We start from the raw sequence: 13645 nt of genomic DNA, 5'->3' as shown, positions 1-13645 counted from the left end.
TGAATTTGGTTGCAAACTGTTCCTACAGTGAAGATAGAAGACGGACTGGGATATCTTGTCTAAGATGGAACCTAATGCAGATAAATTCAATTTTCTTTCCATTTTAACCTCTGGGTTACCTGGGCAGACATTATCAGCTCTTAAAGGGGTATTTCGGCTTTACACATCTTATTTCCTATCCAGAGGATAGGGGGATAAGATGTATGATCGCGGGGGTCCCACCACTGGGGCAGTGGGACCCCCGCGATCATACAACTTATCCCCTATCCTTTGGATAGGGGATAAGATGTATAAAGCCGAAATACCCCTTTTAAAGGGGGTTTTACCACGAAGATAAATAGGTTTAAATTGATGCATTATGTAAAATGTAAAAGTATTTCCCAAATTCTTGAAATATATACATTTACTAATCCCCATGTACTGTCCTTGTTTTGCCCCGTTGCCCTTGGTTAAAACCATCTGAGAGCATCCATTGAAATGGTCGCACATGCTCAGTTCGGCTGCATAATGCTCGTTAGTCTCTTCTGCCTATCGTTGCCTGGCAACAGCAGGGTCACAGTTCACAGAGGAAACCAGGGAGTGATCAGATCCATGGGGGAGAAGAACAATACATGAATGTGGGTCATTTTACCCCTATAGAAAAAGAAGACACATATTTACCTATTTGTATGTGTTGCACATCTTATAATACAACTTTCCTACCAAGATTTCTTCGTGGGAAAAATCGTTGCAGTTAACTCCTTACATGCCGGGATCAAAACATGATCTCTGGTATGTAATGGGACTAAAGGGGTCTCTTACCTGGTCTTGAACCCGGCCTCCATGGCAGCTGGGGTCTTTGTGAAGGGCCCCAGGCCTGTCATGGATAAGTCTGTATAGGTTGCCTGTCAGCTTAAAGGGGTACTCCGCCCTTAGACATCTTATCCCCTATCCAAAGGATAGGGAATAAGATGTCTGATTGCGGCGGTCCCGCCACTGGGGACCCCCGCGATCTCCCTGTTGTGTCCAGCGTTCATTTAAAGCATCAGGTGCATCGTCAGAGGCTTGTGAAGTCACGGCCACGCCCCCTCAATGCAAGTCTATGGGAGGGGGCCTGACGGTCGTCACGCCCCCTCCCATAGACTTGCATTGAGGGGGCATGGCCGTGATGTCACAAGCGGGGTGTGACCGTGATGTCACGAGTCTCCTCCCTGCGTCGCCAGTCATCCGGCACAGAGCGAAGTTCGCTCCATGCACCGGATGTCTGGGGTGCCGCAGCCAAGATCGCGGGGGGTCCCTTTGGATAGGGGATAAGATGTCTAGGGGTGGAGTACCACTTAAAGGGTATGTTCACATAGCGGAATGTCCGCCCAGGGGCGGTGTAGTCCCATTTTACTGATGAAGGTTTCTAAGCTAGGACCCCCAATTTCTAAAGCAGTGGGCTCCAAACTGTAGACCTCTAGATGTTGCAAAACTACAACTCCCAGCATAACCAGACAGCCAAAGGCTGTCCACAGTTTGGAAACCATAGCAGTCCGAGCATGTTGAAAGTTGCAGTTTTGCAACATTAAGAGGTCCCCAGTTTTGACACCATGGCTGTCTGGGCTTGACGGGAGTCACAGTTTTGCAACATGTAGATGTCCACAGTTCGGAGACCACTGGTCTATAGCATACTCGATGGATATTCAATAAATGCAGGGCACCCCTGTAAGTTTTATTTTATTAGAACATGCCATAAATGATGCTCTTAACACTGTATTTTCATTATTCTTTCAGATAATGAGGTCATCTTCATCTACCTGTCACATTTTGAAGAGACACTTCATGTGACAATGGAGGTTACCGTACACATGGCGGTGGCCAGGATTGTAAATGTGACATCTGAAGGGATAGAAGTGATGCTGCCCGTACTTCCTGCTGGAATATATAATGTATCTGTTATAATGAACGGGATCGCACTTGCAGCTAATGGGTAAATACAACATTACTTTTCAACTAGAGCCTTCTATGAAGCTTGTTGGTCCAGTGACCGCTTAAGGTCTGACTGCTAAAATCTGTGAGCCCTGTACAATTACCTGCACATTTGGGGTATATATGGGTATAAGGGCACAATGGAATACTGATGTATACCATGGTGTACACATGCTGGGACCATTGCATCAATATAGACCCGATGTAGTCATTTAGCGATTATGTTTAGTCTCTTTCCAAGTGAAGTCAGCCACACTTTTGAATACTACAAAATAACATTGTATGCTTGGAAATTGACCATGCTTGAGAACCGCTGGAGGGACCCAAACGGAAAGGTAAAAATCAGGTTTGTGGCTAGTAGTAATAAAGTAGTAGTAAACGACGACGCATTTCGAGAGCACCCTCTCTTTTTCAAGTCATAGATATGACTTGAAAAAGAGGGCGGGCGTTCTTGAAACGCTTCGTCAATATTTATTAATAAAACCAATCATTTTTATTTTCATACGCTGTCCACGGTGAATTTTTCTACTAGCAGTGGGCACCTCCAACAAACCTGATTTTTACCTTTCATTCGGGTCCCTCCATCGGTTCTCAAGAATCTCCGAACCATTCCTCTGCTGGTGGATTGAGGTTCGAGGCAGCCACACTATCAACTAACTAATTTATGCTATAAAAGCTCTTAGCCCAACATCACCATGTACTTGAGCATTCAGCTGTGTATGTACCTGTGTTGCCTATGGTAACGGTACAAAGCAGCACCGCGTTTGTTCGCTTTTATCTCCCCATATAACTCTGGAAATTGACCAAACATAGTCACTCACAGATCCTGCATGTAGGCTACTTAACAGATGTAAACACAGCCTTATCTGCATTTATGCATTGATTTTTTATGTGGTCAGAATTGCTTTACAGTAAGATATCTAAAATGTCGCCTGATTGTTATATAACTTATAGACAAACAATCTACCTGGATAACACAAAAACTGTGCTGTTAATGTCTTTTATTGAGTAATCTGAGTAAACATCGATAGTCCAGGGAGAAAAAGTAACTGAATCATTTGGCATTTACTAGATTTTTGCATTGTGGTCAGAAGTTGTAGTAGACATGTTGCCTGTTTTTGTATAAATCTCAGTTATCAATCTAACTGAAGTAATAACACACAAACTGTTGTACTCTCTATGTTTTTATTTTTTTATTGAGCACATTGAGTAAACATCCACAGTGCAAAGAGAAAAGGAAACACCTTGACAAAAGGTGTTTCAGTAAAGGAGATGAGATTGGAAAAGTGGGGTTCAGAATTGCCACTTATTTTTTTTATTATTTTGTAGCTGTATACAGTATGATGATTATGTAATAGTGTCTGTGTTTGAAGTGGCTCTTCTCCCGGCTAAAAGTGGACCTGCCCAATGGGGGTGTGAATACGCACATAGGTAGATATCTGTGGAATTTGATGCTGTAGGAGATATGGATTCCCACTATGTCCACGTGTTAACATTGAAGAAGAGACTTATCACCAAATAATAATAATAATAATAACAATAATAAACTACTCCTGAATATTTTTATTATGTTTAACAACATAAGCAAAAATATAAAGGGTCTTTTTTATTACTGAATAATTAAAAGTGGAAGTTTGAGTGTTCACTTAAATTGACCCTTCTGCCAACTAGTGGTGTCTTAACATGGACGTTCAATGTTTAAACATTTTTGACTTGAAGCACTGGAGCTCTGTGTATAATTCTGACCATGTCATCTCTGTGAACAATTGGTGCCTCAGCTTGATGGCTAAGTAGTTAGTAGGTTTACTTGAAGCAATAGATTGATAGGATTCATAGGTTCAAAGCTAATCAGGTCTTCTCTGTGGATATGAGTTATGGTGACATGGTAGCTCAGTGGTTAGCAAAGTTGACAGAAATCATTGGAGCCCTGGGTTTAAATCTATCAAGTAAGGGTAGGTTCACACCACGATTTTCTATACAGTTTTTGGATACGTTTAAAAAAAAAAAAAAACGTATGCAACTGTACAGAAAACCGTGCCCATAGACTTTCCATTCAAAACCATATTGCATACGTTTGTCTCCGTTCTTCACACCACACGGTTTTTAACTTTTTTTTTTTCTGGACAGAAAACCGTGGCCTACCACGGTTTTTGGTCCAGGTGAAAAATCGTATTGACCCGTATACGTTTTTTTTTTTAAGCATGGGAGTCAATGGAAACCGTACAGAACTGTATGTGTGTACGGTTCCATCCAGTTTTTACCATACGGTTTTTGACTTTGCACAGTTTTTTTTTTCTTGGAATTTCAATCAAACAAGTGAAACTTTATTTATAATGGAGTGAAAAGTTCAAACATATGCGTTTTTTTTCTTAAAAAACGGATGCAACCGGACATCACTTTTCAAACGTATACAGTTTTCAAACGTATACAGAAAAAACTTTGTACACACGTTTTGATAAAGTTTAATCAGGTTTTGAGGAATCCGGTTTTCTATCAAAAACCTGAAAAAAAACTGTATTGCAAAAACGTGGTGTGAACCCAGCCTAAGAGTATGATGGCTCAGTGTTTATCTGGGTTCACATGAACCAACTGGGTTTCAGATTACAATTTATTGAGGACATCTGTGTAAGAACGTGAGCATTGAAATCCTGGGTTTAAATAGAATATAATAATAACAATAATTATTTATATAGCTCCAACTTTACAATTTTGAGGGTACAAAAACAGGACAAATATCAGACATTAAAATATGACAACTAATTGTTTAACCCCTTAAGGACGCAGGACGTAAATGTACGTCCTGGTGAGGTGGTACTTAACGCACCAGGACGTACATTTACGTCCTAAGCATAACCGCGGGCATCGGAGCGATGCCCGTTTCATGCGCGGCTGATCCCGGCTGCTGATCGCAGCCAGGGACCCGCCGGCAATGGCCGACGCCCGCGATCTCGCGGGCGTCCGCCATTAACCCCTCAGGTGCCGGGATCAATACAGATCCCGGCATCTGCGGCAGTTCGCGATTAAAATGAACGATCGGATCGCCCGCAGCGCTGCTGCGGGGATCCGATCATTCATAACGCCGCACGGAGGTCCCCTCTCCTTCCTCCGTGCGGCTCCCGACGTCTCCTGCTCTGGTCTGTGATCGAGCAGACCAGAGCAGAAGATGACCGACAATACTGATCTGTTCTATGTCCTATACATAGAACAGATCAGTATTAGCAATCATGGTATTGCTATGAATAGTCCCCTATGGGGACTATTCAAGTGTAAAAAAAAATAAAAAAAAATGTAAAAGTAAAAGTAAAAAAAAAGTGAAAAATCCCCTCCCCCAATAAAAAAGTAAAACATCCGTTTTTTCCTATTTTACCCCCAAAAAGCGTTAAAAACATTTTTTATAGACATATTTGGTATCGCCGCGTGCGTAAATGTCCGAAATATTAAAATAAAATGTTAATGATCCCGTACGGTGAACGGCGTGAACGAAAAAAAATTAAAAAAGTCCAAAATTCCTACTTTTTTAATACATTTTATTAAAAAAAAAATTATAAAAAAATTTATTAAAAGTTTTTTATATGCAAATGTGGTATCAAAAAAAAGTACAGATCATGGCGCAAAAAATGAGCCCCCATACCGCCGCTTATACGGAAAAATAAAAAAGTTATAGGTCATCAAAATAAAGGGATTATAAACGTACTAATTTGGTTAAAAAGTTTGTGATTTTTTTTAAGCGCAACAATAATATAAAAGTACATAATAATGGGTATCATTTTAATCGTATTGACCCTCAGAATAAAGAACACATGTCATTTTTACTAGAAATTGTACGGCGTGAAAACAAAACCTTCCAAAATTAGCAAAATTGCGTTTTTCGTTTTAATTTCCCCACAAAAATAGTATTTTTTTGGTTGCGCCATACATTTTATGATATAATGAGTGATGTCATTACAAAGGACAACTGGTCGCGCAAAAAACAAGCCCTCATACTAGTCTGTGGATGAAAATATAAAAGAGTTATGATTTTTAGAAGGCGAGGAGGAAAAAATAAAAACGTAAAAATTAAATTGTCTGAGTCCTTAAGGCCAAAATGGGCTGAGTCCTTAAGGGGTTAAACAATTACTGTTTGTAATAACATACAGTCTATCTCCATGGACCTGTGAGTATGGTGGGTCATTGTTACAAAATTGTTGACTTGAAGAATTGGAGTCCTGGATCAAACTTATTTCCTGACCCTCTCCATGGACCATGATGGTTTTACTAGAATTTAGTTCACACTAAACTAGGTGAACTTCACAGACAGTCCTAGCATGGAGGCTCACTGAATAGAAGGATTGAATAGATGGATGCCATCTCCCTGGACACGGGTCTGAAAAAGATGGCTTAGTGGTTACCAAGATTGTCTTGTAGCACTGAAGTTCTGGCTTTTAAAACCAAATCAGGACAACACTTTTATGGATTTTAACTAGGGTTCAGATACCCCATTGAAGGCTTACTTGTGGCTCCTTCAGCATGGTATAGGGCCTACTGGAAACATTGTTATGTTTCTGGAGGTTCTTCATCTGAACTTTTCCATGCACTTGTATGAGTTTTCATAGTTTCCTATGTGATTGACCTTAGAGTAGGTATTTCTAAGAAAAATAAATTTGATTGCAGACCCCGACTGGGACTGATATAATATAATCTAGATACAATAAAGGCCTGAGATAAATAATGGGAAATGAATATATCTATATGATCATTTTGCCCTTGCACAATAGTCATGGTAAGCCAACTCATGTACCTCAAAATAATAATCAGAGCGTTCCTTTAAGACACCTCAAACGTCACATGACCTCCGCCATGCCGCCTTTATACAATGTCACGAGTGCTATTTTTATTGTTGGGAAAAGGTTTTCGGAGCCTGCCGTATTTTCTTCTGAAAGCAACATTAACTCCAATTGAAATGGATCCATTGTATGTGTTGACCGTGTTATGTACCTTCAAGTTCATATGGACTTAGTGCGGGTGGGAGACTTTGATGACTTCAATTATCCTCTCTATCGTTCTATGAATAATTAGTGGAATTAATCAGCTTTGAAAAGCCGTTTGAGTCTGTGATGAAAGGAGTATCCCGTGGAACGCTGTTAGCATTGTTGCTGTTGGCAAGGGCGCTGTTTCTACAAGGTGCAATGTGACCTGCAGAAAAGTGACATCACGTATACAGGCGACAATTATCATTCATAGGCACCCGGTAAAGTTTACTGCGCAGAGAAGTTTCCATCAGCTCCCTTCATGTTTTTCAGGTTTCAGCCAATTATCCGCTATGTCCTGGAAATGTACAACCTGGAACCATGCTGTGGATCCTTTCTGGGTAATGATGTGTTTTCCAATTTTATTAATATTCAATATCTGTGGAAAATATGAGGCAAATAACAATCTCGCTGTGTAATGTTTATCTAAGTGAATAGGATGAGCTTAGCTTTTTTTTTTATATACGTGGTAGAAAGTGACATGACTTCCCCTTCATATTGAACACAACTATTTGGCATTTGTATGGTGCCTTAGCCCCACCCTTGAATAATCTGGCCACTCCTAATGAAATATTCTTTTTCATGCTAGGAGGATAATACTGACAAGACCCAATACTGTGCCACAGCTCCTGGTTTGTCTCATAGTTCACATTATACCTTCACATAATACCTTCCTGAAGAACTCTTAAAGGGGTACTCCACCCTAGAAATCTTATCCCCTATCCAAAGGATCTTGGTTGCGCCACCCCAGACATCTGGTGCACGGAGCGAACTTTGCTCCGTGGCAGATGACTGGCGATGCGGGGTGGAGGGTCGTGACATCACAGTCCTGCCCCGCTTGTGACATCACAGCCATGCCCCCTCAATGCAAGTCTATGGAAAGGAGCATGATGGATGTCACGCCCCCTCCCATAGACTTGCATTGAGGGGGCGTAGCCGTGATGTCACAAGCGGGGCGCAACCGTGACGTCACGAGCCTCCGGCGCTGAACACGATGCTCTAAATGAAGGCCGAGTGCAGCATGGAGATTCCGGAGGTCCCCAGAGGCTGGGCCATAGTGATCTGACATCTTATCCCCTATCCTTTGGATAGAGGATAAGATGTCTAGGGGCGGAGCACCACTTTAAGGTGCCTGTACACCTTAGACTAAATTCAGACAAATTTGCCAACACCGGCTATGTTCAGCCAACTATCTGAGGTGTTTGGCGGCCTCCCGACTCTCCATTGACAGATTATGTTGATGGAAAGAAGGGTCAGGTATGTTGCATTTTTACCACCATACCTTCATACCTTCTTGTTCTTGGAGAAATAGTACTTGCCAGAGCTGTCTTGCTGCGGCTTATGCCTCCCCTTCTCAGGAGACGTTTCATGTTTGGCCAAAAGTGTATGGGCACCTTTAGTTCCGTTTTCCTATTTTGGTTCCTGTTCACAGGAAGATTCACGTGGCTTCCTCTTTATGGCCTATAACATTCCCTAATTGGTCTCCACTACTACCACTTTGCCCTTATCGAGACCTCTGGGTAGATATCAAAAGATCCATATTCAGCAGTATCTCTCCCTACACTCTATGCACTTTAGACATTCGGAGATAAGCTAGTGACTGGATCACCCTCCTGTATGTATCCTTTCCTATTTATAAAATATGGATTTAGGGGAGATTTATCAAAACCTGTGCAGAGGAAAAGTTGACCAGTTGCCCATAGCAACCAATCAGATCGCTTCTTTCATTTCCCAGAGGCCTTTTTAAAAATGAAAGAAGCTATCTGATTGGTTGCTATGGGCAACTGGTAAACTTTTCCTCTGCACAGATTTTGATAAATGTCCCCCTTTATGCCTTTTGTCTCAACCCCATTCCTCATTGTCAGTAAGCTTTTGCGGGCAGGGCCCTCACTCCTTCTGCAAGTGCTACGGAATCTGTTGGCGCTATATAAATAAGATTATTTTTATTATAATAATAATAATAATAATAATAAATATTATTAATATTATGTGAAACTGGTTTTATACCCTTATCATATGTTAAATATTTAACTGTTATATTCCTGGAAATGTAGCTATAGGGTAGCAGAAGAGACAACACGCCGCTAATGCCCAAAAATACTCTGTCAAAGGAAAAACATACTACAATACTACAAATTGCACATGTTGGTAGGTTGGGGTTCATGTTATAGATTTTGCATTGGGGTCCAGGAGCTTTATGCCATATTCTACTTATTCCTTATTTATAGGGAATGTGTCTTCTAGATTTTGTTTCCCTTTAAAGAGCTGGATACTGAAACGTGTTCTTTTTTTTTAAAGTGTTTCTATTTTCTGGTTGCAATGTTTTTTTTTTATTATTATTATTAGGGCTGCCAACTTACCTGAGATGTTTTTAAAAGCATTTAGTGATATGCTGTACTGTAGAAACCATGGGCCATAGACAATAAAAGACTGGACCAGTCTCATTCACATGAATTGGAGACACTACTGGGCATGCTCTGTGACCTTTTCAGAGATCATTCTACACATAGGGGGAGGTTGATCTCTGTTGGGGATGGTGGTGGATCCAGTGTTATCTCTCTTTTGGTGTCACCTTTCACTGTACTCTTGTCTGTGCTTAGAAGAATGGCAATACTGGGAAATGATCTGTGCAGGACAGGAAGGCTAAGCTTAGTAAACATTTCATTGGCTTCTATAACAGCTAGCAGACTTGCAAATGCAGCTCTGCAGTATTATACAGCAGTAACTCTGAACTACTACAATATGAGTAATGAGAAGGATTTGTATTTAGAAGGGTTGTATAGGATTATATAAACATGGCCTGCTCAAACAGGCTCAACCCATGGAGACGTAAACCTGTCCATGGATTAAGCCTAGGATTGGAGCCAAAGCTGCAATACCACTCACAACCTGTGGATAGGTGTGGTGCTGTTGAGGGAAGAAGCAGCCATGTTTTTGTAATCTCGCACAACCCCTTTACTACCAAGATAAAACTGTCTTTCTCTACAGTATATGGGTGTAATCCTCTTCTCTGTTTTAGGTGGCACTGCCGTTACCATCTATGGTGAAGGATTTAGTGGTAACACATCCATTATTTCAGTATCTGTTGGGCAGGAACCATGTGCGCTGCTGAAGACAACACGTGAAATGATCATCTGTCAGACACTACCTTACAAGTTTCTTGATTCGAATGAAGTGACCATCAAGGTTCCTCTTCAAGTTTTAGTCGCAAACTTGACTGTCAAGAAAGTAACTTCTGATTCCCATATCACCGATGATGAGGACCTTACCTTTACTTATCACAGAGACTTCACACCCACTATCGCTAATCTAACTTGGGTTACACAAAACGGAAGTCTCTGGTTATTCCTTTTGGGAACCATTGGGACAGACTCAATTATTCTTTTCGAGAATGTTCAGTCTAAAGTAAAATATGAAATAAGCTACATAAACTTGCAGAAATTGGGCTTTGTAATTCCTCTTGATCACTTCTGTGTTGGAAACTACTATATAAAAGTATATCAGCCCAATCTTGGGTTTGCAAACATATCATCAGAAAAGAAGATGTTTGAGCTTGAACCTCAAGTGTCCTCCTTATCTCCTAGAGAAGGTCCATTGTGTGGTGGAACCATTCTTACTCTTTCAGGATCTTTCTATAATACCAACAATACTTTAATTCATGTGATGCTCTCCAGGGATTATGAATGCATTCTTCTGAGTGTTAGTAATGATATGATCATCTGTATTATCAAAGTCAATGGCAGCGTCAATCTATCAACCCCTGTGTCCATTCACGTATCAGTGATGGTCAATGAAATCTCTGGACTCTGTGGATCAAAGTGCACCTTGACTTTGGTTCCAGAACAGACTTCCACAGTTAATAGTGTTGTTCCAAGACTACAAAAAACGACCTATGTTCTCTATATTTCTGGTGAGAGGTTAAACAGCAACCTCCATATTGTGGTGGACAGTAGTCAAAGGTGTTACGTGGTATCTTGGAATGAAACATTGGTTATATGTCAACTAGAAGAAACAATTTCTCCCGGGACTCATTTAGTTAGTTTCCCTTTTGCAGGAGATGGATATTCCTGTCTGTCAATAAAACCATATAATTTTTCCATAAAACCTCAGATAGCAAAGTTTTATCCTAAGTATTTTGGTATCAATGGTGGTGGCTTATTGACCATAGTAGGGTTAGGACTTCAAGGTTGGAACACTATCCTAGTTGTTTTAGGAAATGGTCATTCTTGTAAGGTAACCACAGCGAATTATACTGTAGTCAGATGTGTGGTCCCACCAGAAAATGGAATCATGAACGTAACAATACAAGTGGATGATGTCACCTTTACCGTTGGAAATGTTGATCTCAGAGAACCATATACACCCATAGTCCATTCCGTTCTACAAAATGGCCTGACATTGAGCTTTGAAGTATCGAGGATCTCAGCTATAGACAATGTTGACTTCAGAGTTGGCAACTACAAGTGCACCAATGTTTCCGGAAATTCCTCATGGGTGAAGTGCTCTATCCCTCAACTTCCAGCTGGAAATTATGGTATAGAATTTCTTGATATCCAAAGAGGTTGGGCGAAGTCAAATATAACTGTGGCATATCCACTTCAGATTACCTCACTCAGGAATAACATTGGTGAGTAAAGATATATTAAGGGGTTTTCTGGGTTTTAACATTAATGTTTAAATGGTTTAAAATGCAAAAATGATGTGCTGTGAAATATCTACAGTGTGACGGTTCCTGCCATGTCCCACTCCAGTAGCCCCCCTGATCCTCTACCACTGCTTGCTGTCAAATTAGCATGATGAAGACGTATTGTCCATAACCACGTTGGGGTTTGTTCACACTATGGAATTAAAGTGTACCTGTTGTTTACGAAAACCTTTGATATAATGTAGATAATACTAATACACAGTATGTATATTAGTAATATGCATTGATTAAAAAAATTGTATAATCATGGATAAAAAAAAATGCTGTCCCTGCAGCTATTGCCTGTGAGATCAAATACAGGAAGCGAGGGAAGAACAAGCAGGGCTCTGTGCATGCTTCTGGCTTGTCAATCATCTTGCTGTGTGAACAGGGGGCGTGTCAAAGAGCCTCAATGCACAGAGCCCTGCTTTTCCTCAGTGTACAGAGCCCTGCTTGTCTTCAGTGTACAGAGCCCTGCTTGTCCTCAGTGTACAGAGCCCTGCTTGTCCTCAGTGTACAAAGCCCTGCTTGTCCTCAGTGTACAGAGCCCTGCTTGTCCTCAGTGTACAGAGCCCCGCTTGTCCTCAGTGTACAGAGCCCCTGCTTGTCCTCAGTGTATAGAGTCCTGCTTGTCCTCAGTGTACAAGCAGTGTACATGGCCTAAAGGTGCTGTCCAGTTAGGAAACCCATTATCATACAATCTTTTTGAAGGAATTCTGGGTCCCCTGTTCATGATTTTCATCTCCTCACCATAGTGGTCAATGGTTACAAAGGGTGTCTCTTGCTCCTGAGGACTTTTTCCTGTCCTGGATGCATTATATAGAGAACCCATTGATTTCCATGGTCACCAGACAATGCTTAATTTCACCTGTGGTGGCGCATCAAGAAAACTGAATACTTAGGCCATGTTCACATGTCGGAATTTCCGTGCAGTATTCCGCTTGGAACTCTGCATGGAAATTTCACTGCAGCAGATATTTGATTCTGCTGGGCTGTGCAAACGGCGGAATTTCCTTGCCAGATGTTTCTAGCAGGGAAATTCCAAATTTTGTATCCCCAGAAAGAATAAATGCATAGCTGTCTTTGAGACAGCGTATTCCCGTGTGTCTCCGGAATGTCTGCACAGAGATTTTCTGTGCATACATTCTGTAGTGTGAACACAGCCTTACTGCCAGAATTTCTCACAGATTACGGCTGATTGATGGGGGTCTCAGCAGTTTTTTCAAGGGAAAGGACTTGTCTATCAAGTAGGGATAAACCACAGGGGTCCCCAAGAAAAACGTAGAAAATCCCACGCATTAGATTAAAGCATAAACAAAAATGAAAAAAGGCGTGTACGGATCAATTTATAAAGCTTTATTGAGAAAACATACATAAAAACATACATTTAAAAAAATGATGACCCATGGTACACCATATGATGGAGAACATGGAGTGGAGACCCAGACAGGATACTGAAAAATATGGCAGTGGGCGCTCAATCAGCTTAAGGTAATACAAAGTGTAAAAGACAAAGTGCATATAAGATGTAGCATTAATTAAAGTGCTGGTATGCTGTAAATACAAGCATACGAAGAAGCCTCCGTGGCGAAACGTCGGGTTGTGGCAGTGTGGACACGCTCTCCTGTACCATCTGGTAATTATGTAATGCACTTTGCCTTGATGTTTGTGATGTTTATACACTTTGTCCCTATAATGGACCAGAGGTTTAAGGCTGTCTGCCTCCTGGTACAGGACTGTATTTACAGCATAGCAGCACTTAAATTAATGCTACATCTTATATGCACTTTGTCTTTTACACTTTGTATTACCTTAAGCTGATTGAGCGCCCACTGCCATATTTTTCAGTATCCTGTCTGGGTCTCCACTCCATGTTCTCCCTCATATGGTGTACCATGGGTCATCATTTTTTTAAATGTATGTTTTTATGTATGTTTTCTCAATAAAGCTTTATAAATTGATCCGTACACGCCTTTTTTCATTTTTGTTTATCAAGTAGGGATGA

At 40.9% G+C, this 13645-nt stretch overlaps 1 protein-coding gene across 5 annotated transcripts in view; it reads left to right on the top strand.

The window, feature by feature from the left end:
• PKHD1 (PKHD1 ciliary IPT domain containing fibrocystin/polyductin) overlaps window positions 1–13645 on the top strand; it is a 707308-nt gene that overhangs the window by 95118 nt on the left and 598545 nt on the right. For all 5 annotated transcript variants that reach the window (XM_056564010.1, XM_056564009.1, XM_056564011.1 and 2 more), the window contains 3 exons: window positions 1756–1951; window positions 7230–7297; window positions 9976–11583. In XM_056564010.1, coding sequence (XP_056419985.1) covers window positions 1756–1951; window positions 7230–7297; window positions 9976–11583 — 1872 coding nt within the window. The remainder of the gene's footprint in view (window positions 1–1755; window positions 1952–7229; window positions 7298–9975; window positions 11584–13645) is intronic.

This window comes from Hyla sarda, chromosome 3 (assembly GCF_029499605.1).
Source record: "Hyla sarda isolate aHylSar1 chromosome 3, aHylSar1.hap1, whole genome shotgun sequence".
In the NCBI taxonomy this organism is placed as follows: Eukaryota; Metazoa; Chordata; class Amphibia; order Anura; family Hylidae; genus Hyla; species Hyla sarda.
This window is presented reverse-complemented; position numbering and strand designations above follow the sequence as displayed.